General features: G+C 39.1%; 1 protein-coding gene and 1 pseudogene across 1 annotated transcript; one reads left to right on the top strand and one right to left on the bottom strand.

The window, feature by feature from the left end:
* Window positions 1-896: 896 nt before the first annotated feature.
* LOC148543684 (uncharacterized) lies at window positions 897-1426 on the bottom strand (annotated as a pseudogene).
* Window positions 1427-16529: 15103 nt separating this feature from the next.
* LOC107614929 (uncharacterized) lies at window positions 16530-19179 on the top strand. The gene is made up of 3 exons (XM_016317054.1): window positions 16530-17744; window positions 17889-18674; window positions 18793-19179. The coding sequence occupies exons 1-3, from the start codon at window positions 16530-16532 to the stop codon at window positions 19177-19179; spliced, it is 2388 nt and encodes a 795-aa protein (XP_016172540.1).
* The last annotated feature ends 1045 nt before the right edge of the window (window positions 19180-20224 follow it).

The raw sequence follows: 20224 nt of genomic DNA on the forward strand, positions 1-20224 counted from the left end.
AATCTCTTCCTCAAACTTCATAATTTTCTTGTCCATATCACCAAAGTTGTCTCTATGCCATCTTCTCAAAGGAACCATCAACGCCTTCAGTTTATCGGTGAATTATACCTCTCCTAACCCTCTCCATTCCTCCTTGACCATCCTTAGAAATTCTTCATGTGTAAACCACGAATCTATACTTCGAAACGGCCTCGGTCCGTCCCTTAGCCTCTGATCTTCCACTATAATAGGACAGTGATCTGACAAACTCCGTGGACCACCTCTCAAGTGAATCCCTGGAAATACCTCAAGCCATTCCAAGCTAACCAACGCTCTATCAATACGGCTATAGGACTGTCCTCTGAACCATATAAACTTACGGCCAGTAATCGGTAAGTCCACCAAACCCATGTAATTTATCCAATTCTTAAAATCTTGTGCTGACAGAGATCATCTATCTGAGCCTCGCCTTTCTTCCACCTGTGCAATCTCATTAAAATCTCCCAAAAAACAACAGGCGCCTATACACAAACTAGCCACTTAACTCAACTCCTCCAACACAACAATTTTTCCATCTCTTGTATAAGCACCATAAACAAAAAAAAAAGCACAATTAATAGGATTCTTCGACAGTATCCCTTCAACACATAACCATCGTTCACCTTTATAGAAATTTCTCATTTTAAAGAAACCACAATCCAACATTAACAACAACCCACCAGATGCACCGTCAGACCCCACATACTCCCACCTTGCACAACTATTCCCCCAGATTTTCATAACATCAAACCTTGTCACTGACTGTCTTTTAGTCTCTACTAAGCCTAACATATTCAATCTATGTTTCCTCTTAAGTTCTTTTACCATTCTCAACTTTCCATCACCCCTTAACCCCGTAACATTTCATGAACTAACAATCATTTTAAACTATTATTACACACCTTATTATAATTTTTGGGTCTGCTCCGTCTTGTTTTAGCCCTTTATTTTGCCAATCTTCTTTTTTGAGCAATTTTTTTATTCTATTCTTGAAGGATAGTCATAATGTCGTCTTCTTCATTAAACAGTATTGCCCATCCAAATTTACACACTTATTGCTACTGTCCTCGTCATTGTTGGAATGTCCTTGTTCCCCTTTATGGTTGTCTCTGTTACTGTAACCCTCCTCCACATTTTGAACCAGCAGATTTCTGTCGCTAAACAAACCAATTCCCAGGCCTTCATTCGCTAAATCTACATTAGCACTACCACCGGTTTGATGATCGGCACCATTACTGTGTCTGTCGTCAGCCCCTATGTTCACGTTCGCATCCTCGTCCCTTTGTACCTCCTCCAATAACGTCACAGCTCCCTCCACCCTAACAACCTATTTTTCCAACCTATAAGCCCCTGCCACCATCGATTTGGCTCCTCTTCCAGCCTTCTTCTCACCAGTAGCAGCACCCATCCCCGAGGCACTACCAACGGGTATTGGAATTACTTCACCCTTGGTCAACATCCACCTCAAGTTGTCTCCACCGTCGAACGTAGCATAGCCTTCTTCTTCATCGCAGATGGCGCCTTCGCACTGCTTCGAGTCTACCACCTCCAACCTGCACAAATGATGTCGTGCCTCACTACCTTCAGCGTGCACGACTCGGCATCCTCCATCTTCTCCCTCACCGAGCTTGTTGCCATGGACCTCCAATACGCAAGGTCTCCCTAGCAGCGCTAAAGGAGAGCCAGCCCCAGGTCTTATCCGTTGGAGCAACCTAACCCGACCCACATGCTCATGGTCCAGCCCATAATAGCAAGCAACGTTATCTTATTTCTTATAGCATCTATCCATCGTTAGTTCTTAATATATCCTTTTCTTTCATGTTTCTTGGTTTATGCATGCTAGGAATGAGCCCTAACTCATCGAGAATATTGTGAATGATGTATTGCAAAAGCGATGCCTACGGAGACTGACGTTAGGGATTTTTGACACTAAAGAATGTCATAAAAACAGTCGCGTTGTAGATATAGTCCCTAAACCGACAAAAATCCCTTCGTACAAACATTTTGGGTGTCACAAGTAACAAACCCCTTTAAAAATTGTTAACCGAGTATTCAAACCTCGGGTCGTCTTCTCAAGGAACTGCGAGGAGGTATGTTCTTATTATTGGCTATAAAGGTTGTAATCGGGGTTTAGAAGATGAGAAGCAAGTAATTTAAATAACAAGTAAAGTAAATGGTAATTAAAATAAATAAATATTGTAAAGCAGACTTTTGGCAAGGTAAGAGAAGTTGGAGGTCCAACGTAGTTATCTCTCTCAACTATAATGAAAATTGAATCTAAACTCCACTTGGTCAACCTTTACTAGGGCAAAGGAAAGTCAAGGGACTAATTAAATTGACCTTTGAATTCTATTTATTTCCTAAGAAAAGGTTGGGATTACTTAAGTTCAGCTCAATTAGCAAGATAACGATTATCAATTATATTGAGTTTAATAACTGTTGAGTTACTGAATTCTTAACCAGGACCAAAAGGGGAAAAAGTAAAATTGCTGGAATAATAAAAATGTCCTTAGATGGGAAGCAATGGTAACTTAAATCAAAGAGAACAATCATAAACTGAAAATACCTCAATTATCAATAATTCAAATAACAGTCTGTAACATGGAAGAATTCATAGATTCAATTATAAAGGTAAATAGCCAACTCAGATACTGAAATAAATAAATAAAGTGAAAGGGAAGTTTAGAACAAAGAAATATAAAACCTGGATTGAGAGTCACTCTTAAAGCGAGAAGAAATCCTAAATCCTAAGAGAGAGAGGAGAAGATCTCCCTCTCAACTAAATCTAAATCATTGAAAAATAAAATATGCAAGCTCTCTTTTGAATGGGTGCATTCCCACACTTTATAACTTCTGGTCTATGCTGTCTGTACTTGGATCTGGGCCAAAAAGGGCTTCAGAAATCGCTGGGGGCGTATTCTGTAAATTCTGATACATGGCCTCTGTCACGCGTCCGCGTGGGTCACGCGGTCGCGTCATTCGGAGCTTTTCCTTGCCACGCGGTCGCGTCAATCACGCGTCCGCGTCAGTCACGCGGCCGCGTCGCTGCATCTTCGCTTCTGGCACGCGATCGCGTCGTCCATGCGATCGCATGAATACCAGTTTCCTTCAAAGCTCCATTTTGCTTTCTCCTTCCATTTTTGTATGTTTCCTTTTCCATCCTTTAAGTCATTCTGCCTTAGAAAATCTGAAACTACTCAACACACTAATCACGGCATCAAATAGAAATGAAGGTAATTAAAATAATTAATTTTTAAAGCTTAGAAAAACATGTTTTTCACAATATGACATAAAAAGGAAGGGAAAGTAAAACCATGCAGTTAATATGAATAAGTAGGTGGAGGATTGAATAAATCACTCAAATTAAGCACAAAAGAACTCATGAAATATGGGTTTATCAACCTCCCCACACTTAAACACTAGCATGTCCTCATGCTAAACCCAAGGTAAATAATTAAGGTTAAAGTGATGGAATGTCATGCAATGCAACTACCTAAATGAATGATGCATTATGCAACTCTAAATTATTCACTCATATATAAAGCTTACATGTAGTCAAGTTAGTTCATATTCTCAAGGAGTCATGTATATGTATAGCCAACCCTTAAATAATGAAGCATTTCAGCAAATGAGATGGGAAAGAAAACATTGTACAAACTTGCAAAACAATTAGTAAATTAAGTACAGATATATGTTGATGAGTTATTGAACCCTCACTGGATTTTGTGTTTACCCTCTAGTTACTCAGTGTTTACTGGGTTTATTCACTCTACTTTTCTTTTTATTTTTACTTTTATAGCTTTGTTTTTCATCTAACCAATCAACAATTATAAAATATAGTCATACCAAAAAGTCATGAGGTCTTTAATTAAGGTTGTAATGGGGCCAAGGTAAAGGCAAGGATATATGTATAAGGTTAAGTGAGCTAATAAGTGAATCCTTAATTAGACTAAGATCTCACCTTAACATACATATTTATAGTAAAACAAAATCTCTTTACCTATTTTCCCATATTATCCCACTTATTATTACATGCTCATGTTTCAAATTTTATTTTTATCCCATGTGTATTGTTGCATTAGGGGGGGTTCTTTTGTATCCCCTTTTATTAAATGCTGAAAAATAACTCTTTTTTTTAAAACACGGTAATTGAATCATTTTGATTTCTCATGAGCATGCTTCCCAAATTTATTTTATTTCTTTTAACTCTTCTACCCTTTTGTTTCTATCATCCATGTTCCCAATAGGTTTTCCACATTTTACTCTATTTATAATTTTCTATCTTAAGCTAACCAAGGATTCACTTGGGGTTTTCTTTTGTTTTTCTGCTTAAGGCTAGTAATTTGGCTAAATAGAATAAAGGGGTTTTAAAAGGTTCAAGGGGGCTAACAAAGGTGATGTAAAAAGGTAGGCTAATTTGGGGTAAGTGAGCTAAAATTAAATGATGGCCTCAATCATTCTTTTGGTATGTATCTATTCTATATTCTATAATTGGACATATAGATTAAAGCAAAGTAAAGAACATCAGAATAAAAAGAAGCGAAACACACAGGAATGAAGTTATGGTTTGAATGCAACCATACAATTAAGCTCAAGACTCACAGGCTGTGTTCTCTAACTCAAGCATCATATATCATTCATATATGTTATGCATGTTTAGTTAAAAATTCCCATTATTCTCATAAAAAAAAATTATTTAGGGTAGCTTTTAAAGTTTTAATGTTCCTCCTTGATGAAATGTTGTCAGCTTAACTACATCATGTAATGCTATATACAAGGTTTATGGATTTAAATCTGATATGTTCAATTTCCTAGCTTACTTTCTTTTTATATTTTTCAATTTAAACTATACTATCTGATGCTAAAAAGGGTAAACTATACTAATTAATCCACTAATAAATCAGAATTGCAAACTAAACTAAATAACTAAAAATATGAACTAAAGATGCAATATGCAAAAATAGAGTAAAAATACATAAAAGCAATGTATAAGTACTCAGAAAATAACAGTAAAAAGAAAAATACAGAAAAATATTCAAAATAAAAGAAAAAGTATGTAGTGGTTCACCAAAATAAACGCCAGAGATGGCAACCTCCCCACACTTAAAATGAAGCATCGTCCCTGATGCTCAATCAAGTCGGGTGTGAAGGGGTGTCATCACTGGTAGGGATGGCAGCTGGAGGCTCTGTGGTGGTGGTGGGCTGAGGGTCTGGCTGCTGTAGAGGTGGGGCTGACTGGATCGGGATCTCCGGATCCGCAGCCTCTATCTGGGGCATCACCTCCTGATGCGGGGCAGCCTGCTCTGTGGCTGCCTGCTGATGGGTCTCCTCCTGGAAATAAGTCTCCTCCTCGTGCCCATCCTCCTCCTCCTCTGATGGCTCAGATGGTGTGTCGGGCTCAGAGGGGATGTCGCCGGATCGTATCATCAGCTTCAGGTGCTCATAGCGTCGCTTGTTGCGACGCTCCAATCTCTCATACCGGCACCGGTTACGGCGCTCCATCTGATCAAGCTATCGGAATAGGCGGTGCACGAGGCGGTATACGGGCTCAGAGGCAGGTGAAGGTGCAGTGGTAGCAGCAGGAGCAGTAGTGGCAGCTGTGGATGAAGAGGTTCCAGCAGACGGTGGGGCTGGCTCATCAGTAGCAGTGAAGGGTGGTGGTCTGTAGCCCAAAGCTAAGAAGTTCCTGCTGTGAGGAATGATCTTCCTGCAATTCGCCGCTGGTGGTCTCTCATCGGCATCCTCCCATGGCACGTCAGCTCGACGGCCTAGCTGTGTAACCAGATACGGAAAAGGGAGGGTGCCTCGGACGTGGACCCTGGCCATAAAATGCCGGATAAAGTGTGGCAGATAGAGGTCCTTCCCCTCCATCACACACCAAAGGAGGGTGATCATAGCAGCCGGGATCTCCGTCTCGTGAGTACTTGGCATCACATAATTACTCAAGATCTGATGCCATAACTGAGCCTCATCATTTAAGTACGCTCTCTTGATCCCTCGAGGCATGGTGGTGTCCTGACCCATCTCCCAAGGAACTGTCGGGTCGAGAGCTATCCGTGCCTTCACGGCATCCCAATCAAACTGCATCTGACGCATGTCCTCCTCAGCCTTTGAATAACCATCAGGCTGATCGGACTTGGCTGGGAGCCGGAGAATGTCCTCTAAGGCCTCCTCAGTGACTAGAATTTGTTTTTCTCTTAGGTTCACTGCATCTAGGGTGGTGAGGTAGTAGTTGCAGTAGAATTCCCGGACCCAAGATGCGTTGACCTCTGTCAGTGTTCTCTCCAGAAAGAACTAGCCCCTTTGCTTGATTTGCTCAGTGGTGTACTGCTGGAGTACTTCTGGAATCTTCAGAGTTCGCTCCAGGTACAGATTTCTGGAGTTTGCAAAAGCCGGGTACTTCAGCTCACAGTATCGGTTTGCAAATTTTATAGGATCATTTGCAGGGAGCAGCTGGTCAGCTTTTTCCTGCTGTGTGAAGTTCTTCTCCCGCTATGAGGAATCGTGCATGAGGGCAATGATGGACTGGGAGGAATCTCCTCGCTTGCGCTTGCCAGTAGCCTTGCCTTTTCCTTTCCTTTGGGAGGCAGACATCCTGAAAAATAGAAAACCAGGATATGGATAAAAATAGTAAAGCAAATAGGGAATTAAACAAAGGAAACTCAAAGCGGCAAAGGAGAAATAAAATAAGGAAAATGAGTATATGAAATGTGATTGAATTTATGTTAAATGGAAAAATAATCAATATGCCATGGTTAGAAAGTTAGAGGAAAGTGAAAATAAACAGAAAAGAGATCAAAAGGGTTAGTATGGTTAGAATTTGAAGAAGAAATTAGTAAATTAAAATTAGTGAGTTAGTAAAGTGCGGGTTAAAGTAAGTGGCATAGAGAAAAATTCCATATAACAAGGATTTACAAGTAGGAATAGAAGTACTCATAATCGAACAAGGAAAACAGGGTGATGCTGATTCGAATAGAAATAAAGAAAGCAAAAATTAGAATCAGTGAATCACAAATGCAGTTTATGAACCAGGAAACCAAAGAGGATAAGAAAGTCTGCCATAGCATTCATGAAACGGTTTGGGTAAAGTAGAGTAAAACAGAGTTCAGAAATGCCAAACCAAAACATGAATGAAAACAATTTACAAAAAAAATTTGGACAGCATTCCGGCTAAAATTGGATTGTCCCGGAAAATAAACACCAATCATAGCAGTGCATATGAATTAAAAACTTGCTGTAGTTACCTATAATTAATAGAAATAGAAAAATTCAGAGTAACAAGCAGCAAATGCAAGAAATCACAGCATATGAACGAGGTCACAGGAACAACAGAATTGCAGTTATGATAAAACAGAAACAGGAACAGTGCAAGTAAACAGACCTAGATCCACTAACCACAGCCTAAGCTACCTAACAACCTAAAAATCCACTACAGCATGCATATCTATCTATCCTAAGTATGAACAAAAACGGAAAAAAATACAGAAAAAACGACGAATGGATAAAAGAGAGTACGTGTTGCGGAACCTGAAAAGCGAAAGAAGCAGAACGATTGGGTGATGGTGGCGGTGGTGTCCGGCGCGGTGGCGGGGCACGGCGGCACGGTGGCGGCTGAGGGGGAATGGGATAGGGTCTTAGGGTTAGTGATAGAGGAAGGGAGGGGGGTTGCGGGTGGGTGGCGGAGGGGGGGGCGCGGCTGGATGGCCGGCGGTGGTGGGTGGTGGTTCTGGGTGGTGGCAGAGAGGAGAGGAGAGAGGAAGAAAGAAGAAGAAAAAGGGGGAGGGGGTGGTACGGCGGCAGTGTCTGGACGGCGACGGCGTCTGGGTGGTGGCGCGGTGGCGGCTGGGTGGTGCTGGGTGGTGGCTGGAGGAAGAAGAAGCAGAGAGGGAGAAGAGGGTTGGGGGTGGGGGGCTGCGCGACTGATAGGGTTCGCGTGGCTGGGGGGGTTATATTTTCGAATCCATGCGACCGCGTGGGGCACGCGGTCGCGTGGTTGGGGTGAAAATGGGAGTGACGCTATCGCGTGGGGCGCGCGATCGCATGTGAGGGGGAAAAGAGGGGTGACGCGATCGCGTGGGTCACGCGATCGCGTCGCTGGAATTCGTGCTAAACGCACGACTCCAGCGCCGTTTTAGCGCAACTCTCTGTCTCCTTTTTGGGGTGATGTGCAATCCATGCGACGCGATCGCGTCGCTCATTCGGTTGTGTGGGATTGGTATTGTGCAAGGGACGCGATCGCATGGGGCATGCGATCGCGTCGGGCCAATTTGTGCGAAACGCACAAGGGCCGCACGATTCCAGCCTAACTTTCTGTTCGTTGGATCCTTACGCCGATATATATATATATCACGCGGCCGCGTGGGTCATGCGGTCGCGTGGGTGGTGTTTCTCGCAATATGACGCGATCGCATGGGGAATGCGGTCGCGTCGTGCACTCCCTTTTTTTTTTAATATATATGCATGAAAAATGCAGAATGCAATGATTAACATGAATGCTATGCATGATTCCAGGTTTAATAAATTAAAATGAAAAAGGAAAAATGAAAGCAATTAACAAGAAATAAATTGAAAAAGAAGCGAACATACCATGGTGGGTTGTCTCCCACCTAGCACTTTTAGTTAAAGTCCTTAAGTTGGACATTGGAGGAGTATCCTATTATGGCGGCTTATGTTTAAATTCGTCTAAAAATCTCCACCAGTGCTTGAAATGCCAATAGCCTCCGGGGTCCCAAACCAAGCATGCAAAGCTTCTGAGCAGCTCCAAACAGATTTTCAGGCTCCCGGGACGACGAATGTTAGGATAGAGTCCAGGATTCCAAGCCTTGCTTTTAAATCCGCCTCTGTCTTGATCTACATGTTTCCATTCGGGCGGTTTAAAAAGTAGAATCTCACCTTGGTGACCAAACGTTTTCCGTGATCCATGCAATTGAGCATGATACCAATCCGTATACTTCGAGGTGAAGCGTGGAACTTTATTGAACCTTGTGCACCAGCTCTGAGTACGAGCCATTTTCCTCTTACTCTTAAAGCCGCAGAGAGCTCTAAGCTGGCCATCTGTTTCAAGCAAACCATATTCAAGTGAATAAGTAAAGTTATAAGTTAAGGATTGTACCCACTTGAAGCTTGTATTAGGTGGTAATGGCCTTGGGATAGGTGTTTTTGGTGGTTCTGCAAGTTCCATTTCTTTGTGCTCTTCTGTGAATTCCTCCACTTCTTTGCAAAGATCTTCAATTATATTTGTGTCCTGGTCAAAGTCTTCTGTGTCTTCCTCATCACTTGAGTCATAGATTGGAGGTTGAGAGAAATCTACCTTTGCATCATCTTCATATTCACTTGGGGAAGATTCTTCGATCTCAGAGAATTCACTTGCGGATGCAAGTTCATCACTAAGAGAGCTAGACTTGTGACTATCACTATCGAGGGAATTTGTTTCTTGGATTATTCCGTCTGATTCTTTATAAACGACTTGCCTTGGAGAAATATCCTCCTTAGCATCAACTGTAGTCTCCTTGACGGCATGTTCCTCAATTCTGGATTCCCATGGAGGTTCAGCATCTCCTAGATCTTCAACCAACTCTTCTTCTTGAGCGATGACAGCTTCTTCTACTTGTTCTAGTACGAATTCATTCTCTGTCTTGTCCACTGGAGTTTCTGGTATCTCCTTCATGCTACGCTCTTCGTTAGACTGTTCACATGGGGCTGTGGCTGATCCTTGTGTATTTGAGCGCCTAGAAACCCATTGAATTATCGCTTGCTCCAGTTGTTGAATGGTTATTTGAAATTTATTTACTGTTTCCGTTAGGCGAACCTCTGCTTCTCGGGTTGCTGGACTTGGACATGACACAAAGGAAAGTGGTGGTGATTGGGAGCGATTGGATTGGCACTGGGGTAAGGAAGGATCATATGGTGGCGAATGGTGAAGAGAAGCTTGTGAGTGTGGTGGTTTGAGGTGATATTGAAAGGATGGTTTACATGCACGGGGTGGGGCTTGTTGGTAGTTACAAGGTTGTCCACCATATCTTTCAGTTGGGTATGCATTGTAGAATGGTCTTTGTCCAGGATATCTCGGAGGGTGTTGCTGCCAAAAGGGTTGATTAGATCCTCTTGGTTCCATCCATCCTTGATTGGTCTGACCTTGATGCGCGTTCCTGCTGTAACTTCTATTTCCTTTAACAATATTAGAACCAAACTCAAAGCGAGAGGGGTGAGAGTTCATGGTAGCAAATAAAGATAAACAGGAAAGAAAGAAAAAAAAACAAAAATAAATAAACAAGCAAAAGAAAAAATATTTACAATAACCAAAAATAAGGCACACGTTAGCAGTTCCCCGGCAACGGCGCCATTTTGATGTTAGGGATTTTTGCCAGTAAAGAATGTCATAAAAACAGTCGCGTTGTAGATATAGTCCCTAAACCGACAAAAATCCCTTCGTACAAACGTTTTGGGTGTCACAAGTAACAAATCCCTTTAAAAATTGTTAACCGAGTATTCAAACCTCGGGTCGTCTTCTCAAGGAACTGCGAGGAGGTATGTTCTTATTATTGGCTATAAAGGTTGTAATCGGGGTTTAGAAGATGAGAAGCAAGTAATTTAAATGACAAGTAAAGTAAATGGCAATTAAAATAAATAAATATTGTAAAGCAGACTTTTGGCAAGGTAAGAGAAGTTGGAGGTCCAACGTAGTTATCTCTCTCAACTATAATAAAAATTGAATCTAAACTCCACTTGGTCAACCTTTACTAGGGCAAAGGAAAGTCAAGGGACTAATTAAATTGACCTTTAAATCCTATTTATTTCCTAAGAAAAGGTTGGGATTACTTAAGTTCAGCTCAATTAGCAAGATAACGATTATCAATTATGTTGAGTTTAATAACTGTTGAGTTACTGAATTCTTAACCAGGACCAAAAGGGGAAAAAGTAAAATTGTTGGAATAATAAAAATGTTCTTAGATGGAAGCAATGGTAACTTAAATCAAAGAGAACAATCATAAACTGAAAATACCTCAATTATCATTAATTCAAATAACAGTCTGTAACATGGAAGAATTCATAGATTCAATTATAAAGGTAAATAGCCAACTCATATACTGAAATAAATAAATAAAGTGAAAGGGAAGTTTAGAACAAAGAAATATAAAACCTGGATTGAGAGTCACTCTTAAAGCGAGAAGAAATCCTAAATCCTAAGAGAGAGAGGAGAAGATCTCCCTCTCAACTAAATCTAAATCATTGAAAAATAAAATATGCGAGCTCTCTTTTGAATGGGTGCATTCCCACACTTTATAACCTCTGGTCTATGCTGTCTGTACTTGGATCTGGGCCAAAAAGGGCTTCAGAAATCGCTGGGGGCGTATTCTGTAAATTCTGATACGTGGCCTCTGTCACGCGTCCGCGTGGGTCACGCGGTCGCGTCATTCGGAGCTTTTCCTTGCCACGCGGTCGCGTCAGTCACGCGTCCGCGTCGCTGCATCTTCGCTTCTGGCACGCGATCGCGTCGTCCATGCGATCGCGTGAATACCAGTTTCCTTCAAAGCTCCGTTTTGCTTTCTCCTTCCATTTTTGTATTTTTCCTTTTCCATCCTTTAAGTCATTCTGCCTTAGAAAATCTGAAACTACTCAACACACTAATCACGGCATCGAATGAAAATGAAGGTAATTAAAATAATTAATTTTTAAAGCTTAGAAAAACATGTTTTTCACAATATGACATAAAAAGGAAGGAAAAGTAAAACCATTCAGTTAATATGAATAAGTAGGTGGAGGATTGAATAAATCACTCAAATTAAGCACAAAAGAACTCATGAAATATGGGTTTATCAGAGACTTATTGAGCTAAATGACCTTGTTGGAACTGACAAAATATGCAAAAATGTAGAAATTTTAATGAAAAAATACAAAAATGTGTTGTTTGCCAAACTCTTTCCCCAATTTGACAAGGTTTGCTATGTAGAAAATGTAAAAGAACACTCACATGATAGGCTTATCTCTAAGCTTTTAAAAGAAGAAATTTGCATACCTAATGTTGTTGGATTCCAATATGGCCTAAAAAGGCTTGGTAACAAAAAGGTTTTCAATTTTTCATAGTGCTTGATGATGTGGATAGTTTGTGTTTATATCCTGACCCAACACTAGGGCCCAGGTCCAAGCACACCAAAAAGGCCCAATCCAAAGATTATCCTTCGCTTCCGAACGACCTCCTCGAAAGAGGTCGGAATCAACACAGACTCCACCTCAAGGAAGCCGGGATCAAATGATAGTTGGCAGATAACACTTATTCGAATAAGTAACTGCCCCTAAAATCTCTCAACCCACTTCCTGGAGCCATATCTCAACTTCCCTAAGATAAAGGGACGGTTATCCACCTTAAAAGGTGAAACTACTCTAACGGTGGTTATTGGTTCACCACTATAAATACACTGACACCCCTCAGGTATCTCTAAGTTCCAATACTCTCTAAACCTGCTAAAATCCTTTGCTAACTTAGGCATCAGAGTGTCTTTGCAGGTACCACCCCCCATTCTTTCACATACACAACTCGGACAGTAGATCCCAGACGCAAATCAAGTTGGAGATCCTCTCCTCCAGATGTTTGGGCCAACCTTATCAGTCCAGCCCATTAATCTCCGGTTAGCCAACGTATCAGTTTGGATCAAGTAAAATATTTTTGTAGAGAATACCGAGACCTAAGTGAAGATAGTAGACTTATCATAACAACTAGAGATAAGCATATTCTTAATGATGAAGTGGATTGGATCCACGAGGTAAAAAAATGGAACGATCCACAATCATTACAACTCTTTTGCTTAGAAGCCTTCAATGAGATTCATCCTCGAGAGGGTTATGAGGTTCTATCCGCCAGCGCGGTAGAGTATGCTGGCGGCGTCCCCTTAGCCTTGAAGGTTTTGAGTTCAAGTCTTCGATCGAAACCTATTGACTTTTGGAAAGGTACTCTGGAGAAACTGAAGAAGTATTCTAATGAGACTATTCAAAACTTGTACAAGATGAGCTACGACGGATTAGATGAAGAGGAGAAAAAGATATTTCTTAAAATTGCATTTTTTTCACAAAGGAGAAGAAAAGGATAGTGTCACAAGCATATTGTTGGCTTGTGCGCTTGAAGCAAGGTGTGGAATGGTGGTCCTTCAAAATAAAGCTTTCATATCTATTTCATATAATAATACATTAGAAATCCATGACTTGTTGCAAAAAATGGCGTTTGAAATAGTGCGTCGAGAAAGCAGCGAAGATCCTACAAGACGTAGCCGATTGATGTGGGACACCGAAGAAATTTGTGCTATACTCAAAGATAACTAGGTAAGACTAGCTAACACCCTTCTCATATATTAAAAATGATTTTACTAAAGAGAGTTTTAAGGATAGAAAAGTTCGACCGGTGCCACCAATTTATTATTTTTTATTAATATTTTTAGTTATTAGTTTAATATTTTTTATTTAAAAGTTTAATAATATATTTTTAATTTATATTTTTAAATATTATTAATTAATTATAGACTAAAAATAATAAATTTTATTAATTTTTTTAATATATATTTTTTTAAAAATACGTACTAATTAAGAAAGTTAAATTTTTTTTTCTAATAATTAAATTTTGCTATATTACTTTTTATTTGTTATACAAAGTAATGAAGTATTCAACTTTTGGTAGAGTTATTATAATGATCTTATATCAGTCAATTTATCTATTTATAATCTATAAAATTAATTTTAATTTTTTATACAATTTTTAGTTATCTTATTTTTTTTAATGATATTATATTAGTATTTTTAATCATATGACAACATACAAAAATCAACCAATCATTTTTAAGAAGAAAAATAAAAAAGTTAAAAAAAAGATCTTACCTACTATTATTATTATTATTGTTTAATTAAAATATAAATTATTAATTAAATATAATAAATATATATAAAAAATATCATAATCATAATTATAAAAAAAATTAGTTATAAATATTTAAATTTCACATTATTTAACTTACTTATACATGTTGATATGTTATATATAAGACTCTTACTATTATATTATTTAGTCTATTTATAAAGTATGTTGCATATAGGGCTCTTACTACTATGCTTTATTTTTTAATCTCTCGCACCAATTACTAAAAACTTCTCCAAACAAAATTAAATTTAGCACAATATTTTTTTACTAGATATATTTAAATATATCATGATTATAAAGTCAATTTATGATTTTATATTATATTTTTTACCTTTTTGTTGTATTACATTTTTTTCCTAACTTTTTTTCTTTAATTATTTGCAAACAATAAAAATAAACAATAAAGATGTAAAGTTATACAATTCTAATATAAAAAATTTATATTTTTTCTAAAATAAATGAGTTCAAATTCCTAAAACAATAAATTATATATAATCTAATTTGTACTACATTTTAGTTGAATAATTATATAAAATTATATACAAATTATCAAATAAATATTTTATAAAATATTTTTAATATAAAATATTTAAATTTAACATTAATTTATATATTATCTAATTAATCTCTAAATAATATTAAAATATACTATATAATATAATTAATTTATCTCTTTAGTATAGCGTGTATCTCAATCTAATTCAACATAACACGAATGAATTAATTTAATATACGTGTCAAATTAGACAAAAAAGTTTGCTAGATTATCGTGATAAAAATCAGTTTTGGCCGGAAAAGAAATAAATTGTTGTTGCCTTTTTATTATTAGTAAAAATAATAAATAAATTTTATAGTACTTTAGTTTGATGTTTTAAAAGTATAATTTTTTGAATTAATAATTTAATGTCAATAAAAATAAAGTTATCAAGATATTTTGTGAGGTTTTGCTAGAGAAACAATTTTTTTACTCAACAATTATCAACTAAAATAGTGGATGAACAAATATTTAAGGAAAAAATTAAAAATAAATGTTGATTAATTATTGGCCAAAAAAATTTAATTCATATATATATATGCACTTCCTAGTAAATTTGTTTTATGAATAATAATAATAATAATAATAATAATAATAATAATAATAATAATAGATATAACTCTGTAGTAAGTATATAAGTACATGCCAAGAAAAGAAAATTCAAAAAATCAGAGAACAATAATAATTTATGTATAAAATATTAACCAGTGTTATACTATTTGCTATTCTGCTATGTAGGGTACAGATGCCATTGAAGGCATAATGTTAGATTTGTCACAAATCGAAGAAATGCAGTTGAATGCTGATGCTTTTAAAAGGATGAATAATTTAAGATTTCTTAAATTATATAAGCCCTCAGATCAATATGCTGGCAACACTAGTCTTCCTGAAGACCTTGAATCATTTTCTCACAAACTAGTTTACCTTGAGTGGTATGGATACCCTTTGGACTCTCTTCCACTAAACTTTTTTGCTAAGTTCCTTCTTAAGATTCGCATGTCGCACGGCAATGCCAAACAACTATGGCAGGGGATTCAGGTACATATATAGATATACATAATACATACAATATTATTTGCATACTGAATTTAGTGTCCATTAAGATATCTTTTCATTTAGTGACAGAAAAAATAATTGAATGAGGAAAAAACTTGAGCATAAGATTTCATGTTTCTAAAACATATTTACATTATATTTGGATAATATTTTCAAGACAAAAATAAAAAAATAAGACATATAGAAATTTGTTAACTGGAGAGATAAAGAATTAATACAAAATTTTGTTATCTTGTAGTATAAAAAATTAAAAATATTAGTGGTCCGTCAGAATTTATTATTTTTGTCATTAGTTGTAATTAATGTTTAAAAGTATGGAATAAATTAAAATATATTGTTAGACTACTAAATAAAAAAAATTAAGTTAATAATTAAGTGATAACTAAAAAATATATTTTGATGCCCCCTAATCGACAAGCACCAACTTCATGTTCTATTTGATGGCTTACGTTCTCTACAGATATTGCATCTCAAGGAATGTAGTAATCTCACTGAATTCCCTGACAACATTGGCATCTTGTCAAAATTACAGGAACTAATACTTGATGGAATGATACGCCTAACAAGGAACTCAAGGAATCTAGCCAGCAAACTCAAAACAACAGCAGCCCAATTGAGGAATTAGAAGAGAATGTTGAAGTAGCAGATGGTCTAGCCATTGAAAAAGGCCCAACAAGTAAGAGAGAAAGAAGAGCCTCATCATGGATGGAGGATTACCATATGAACTAATAAAGAGAGAGCATGATAGTCAATCCATATAGGCAGTTAGTTAGGATCTCAGAAGAATAAAAGGTAAGGGATAAGGAGAGAGAGAGGGCATAGAGAATTACCAAAGTGTGTAATGGAGTCATTCTCCCAAGACTCGAAGCTGGGGGTAGCGTCATTGTAATTACTGGTGGTTGTTGAATTTTGCTTAATTCCTATTTTTCATTCACCTTTCACCCCGTTCATGTGCATTTTCATATTTTGCATTCATTGAGTCTAACAAATTGGTGCTTTCGTTGAGAGGATTCGGAAATGGAATCAGGAACTCCACTGTCCCGTTTGGAGGATGCTTACCAACAACATCGGTCCGAGATCGCAGCGCTTCAGAGAGGGCAAATCGAAACCATCGCTCAGGTCGTGGAAACCCAAAGCCGACTTGGATCTGTGGAAACGTCGGTTAAGAGCATTGAGAAGATGCTCAAGGAAAGCTTGAAGCTCAAGCAAGCGATACCGGAACATGGAGAGAGTTTCGATTCCGCAGGTTCTATGGGGAATCTCCATCTGTCGCAATGGCCGAAGGGAGTTCGGGCCGAGCTACCAATTTTTAACGGCGAGGGAGTGGAGGAATGGACCTTCCGAGCCAGGGAGTATTTCGAGCTTTGTACGGTACCAGAGGCGTGGAGAGTGCGGCTCTTGTCCTTCCACCTCACCGGCCCAGCATATACATGGTATCGATGGTGCGTAAATAATGGCATCATGTATACTTGGGAGGGATTCTTGGAGGCGCTAAGCACTAGATTCGGCTGCAATATTTTTCATGACCCAAAGGCAGCGTTGAAAGATCTTCAACAACATTCCACGGTCACAGAGTACCATTCCCAATTCGAAGATCTGTCCAACCAAGTCACGGGACTGACGGAGGATTGGCTAGTGTCACTCTTTACGGCTAGGTTGAACGATGCACTCAAGTGCGAGCTCATGCTTGCGAAGCCTAAGACATATGTGGAAGCGGTCGCCCTTGCCAAACTGCATGAGCAGAAGCATAGTGCAAATTCTCTCAATCTGCGACCACACAGCCACCGTGCTGCCGGAGGTACTCCTACCACTCTCAGCCCTGTTCGGCCACCATTGCTACGACCACCCTCATCATCCGCATCATTGAAGTCCCCAGTACTTGAAAAGGGACCCCCTGGCTCACAAAGCGGGAGCAATACTCCTCATCGTCGACTCACAGCTGCCGAGATTAAACAGCGGCGCGAGAAGGGACTTTGTTATTATTGTGATGAAAAGTATTCGGTGGGACATAAGTGTAAATCATCCTTTCTACTGCTGGTGGGAGGTGAAGAAATGGATGAGTTACTTCATGGGTGGCAGACCGAAATGACTAATCCAGAGGGAGACTCGGCCAGCTTGGGAACACCCAGTCCGGAGAAAGGCGTGGTGGAGATAAGCTTCAATGCCATGGTGGCAGTGTACCACCCAGAAACTATCAGAATCGCTGAAACCTGTGAAAGGAACCCAGTAATGGTATTAGTGGATGGGGGAAGCACCCATAATTTCATGAAATCAGCGACAGCAAGGAAAGTGGGCTTACCAATCACTCAAGTACCGTAGTTGAATGTATATGTTGGTAGTGGCGAGTGTTTTGGTTGTGTTTCCAAATGCAATCAGGTGCCACTGCATATGCAAGGATTTGGATTCCGGTTAGAAACCTTCATTCTTGATATCAAGGGAGCCGATATTGTTTTGGGTGCACAATGGTTAATGCAATTAGGTGATGTAACAATGAATTACTTGAATTTAACAATAGAATTCGTGGTAGGGGGACATACTGTAAAGCTGCAAGGTGAGCGGTTGTTCCAGCCAGGGGCAATCGGAGGTAGAACTCTTAACAAGATGGTCACTGCAGATGTCATCGCTTCCTTCCTTCATTTAAGAGTACTGGAACTGAATGAACTTGAAGCCACACCAGAACAGCAAGATCAACAAGTGCAGCAAGTATTGGAAGAGTACCAAGAGGTGTTCCAAGAACGCACCGAATTACCTCCACCTAGAGAAATTGAGCACCAAATTCACCTCCAACAAGGAGCAGACCCGGTCAATGTACGCCCCTATCGTTACCCACACTATCAGAAGGAAGAGATTGAGAAATTGGTGGAGGAAATGCTACAAGCAGGGGTTATTAGAGAAAGTCACAGTGCTTTCTCCAGTCCAGTATTACTTGTACGCAAGAAGGATGGGAGCTGGCGTTTTTGCATGGACTACCGCGCATTAAATGCAATTACCATTAGGGATAAGTTTCCGATCCCAAATATTGATGAGATCCTTGATGAATTAGGTGGTGCCAAGTACTTTTCCAAGATTGACCTCCGTTCTGGCTACCATCAAATTATAATGTGTGAAAGTGACATTCCGAAAACAGCCTTTCGGACACACTTGGGACATTATGAGTTCATTGTTATGCCCTTTGGGTTAACCAATGCCCCTCTACATTCCAGGCTATTATGAACAAACTGTTTCATCCTTATATTTGGAAATTTGTAGCGGTTTTCTTCGACGACATTCTCGTTTATAGCCGGTCCAAGGAAGAACACCTGTGCCACTTGCACACTGCCCTGTCAGTGCTGCAACAGAACCAATTTGTTGCCAAACTTTCGAAATGTGTCTTCTGTCAAACCCAAGTAGAATATCTTGGTCATGTGGTCAGCGGTGCCGGGTGCAAGTAGATGCTTCCAAGATAGCCGCCATAGTTGAATGGCCAAAACCAACCAGCTTGAAACAACTACGGGGTTTTCTCGGTCTCACTGGGTACTATCGACGCTTTGTAGCTCAGTATGCGCATCTTGCTGCCCCATTGACGGACCTGCTCAAGCAAAACAGCTTTCACTGGAATCATCTAGCTGACTTAGCCTTTGAGAGGCTTAAGGCTGCTCTTACTCACACCCCAGTACTTGCCCTCTGATGAGCGGATAATTTATACGCTTTTTGGCATTATTTTTACATAGTTTTTAGTATGGTTTAGTTAGTTTTTAGTATATTTTTATTAGTTTTTAATTAAAAATCACATTTCTAGACTTTACTAGGAGTTTGTGTGTTTTTCTATGATTTTAGGTATTTTCTGGCTGAAATTGAGGGACTTGAGCAAAAATCTGATTCAGAGGCTAAAGAAGGACTGCAGATGTTGTTGGATTCTGACCTCCCTGCACTCGAAATAGATTTTCTGGAGCTACAAAAATCCAAATGGCGTGCTCTCAATTGCGTTGGAAAGTAGACATCCAGGGATTTCCAGCAATATATAATAGTCCATACTTTGCTTGAGTTTAGATGACGCAAACTGGCGTTCAACGCCAGCTTTCTGCCCTATTCTGGCGTTAAACGCCAGAAACAAGTTGCAAAGCAGAGTTAAACGCCAGAAACATGTTACAAACTGGCGTTCAACTCCAAGGAAGACCTCTACACGTGAAAGCTTCAATGCTCAGCCTAACCACACACCAAGTGGGCCCCGGAAGTGGATTTCTGCATCATTTACTTATCTTTGTAAACCCTAGTAACTAGTTTAGTATAAATAGGACTTTTTACTATTGTATTTACATCTTTGATCAGTTTTACGCTATCTTAGACCTTTATGGGGGATGGCCACTCGGCCATGTCTACCCCATTATCACTTATGTATTTTCAACGGTGGAGTTTCTACACCCCATAGATTAAGGTGTGGAGCTCTGCTGTTCCTCATGAATTAATACAAAGTACTATTGTTTTTCTATTCAACTCAAGCCTATTTCTTCTCTAAGATATTCATTCGCACACAAGAACATGATGAATGTGATGATTATGTGACGCTCACCACCATTCTCACTTATGAACGCGTGCCTGACAAACACTTCCGTTCTACATAAAAACAAGCTTGAATGCATATCTCTTAGCCTCCTGATCGTGAGATCAGAGTCTTCGTGGTATAAGCTAGAATTATTGGCGGTCATTCTTGAGATCCGAAAATTCTAAACCTT

The sequence above is a fragment of the Arachis ipaensis genome, chromosome B9 (genome assembly GCF_059453495.1).
Source record: "Arachis ipaensis isolate K30076 ecotype BB chromosome B9, ASM5945349v1, whole genome shotgun sequence".
Classification (NCBI taxonomy): domain Eukaryota; kingdom Viridiplantae; phylum Streptophyta; class Magnoliopsida; order Fabales; family Fabaceae; genus Arachis; species Arachis ipaensis.

Excerpts from the sequence above, each read along its gene's own strand:
- LOC107614929 (XM_016317054.1), top strand. The coding sequence starts at position 16,530 with ATGGAATCAGGAACTCCACTGTCCCGTTTGGAGGATGCTTACCAACAA. Across the intron at positions 17,745-17,888 it reads GTGAAAGGAACCCAGTAATG|GTGCCACTGCATATGCAAGG; the intron begins GTATTAGTGGAT and ends AAATGCAATCAG. Across the intron at positions 18,675-18,792 it reads TGGGACATTATGAGTTCATT|CCGGTCCAAGGAAGAACACC; the intron begins GTTATGCCCTTT and ends TCTCGTTTATAG.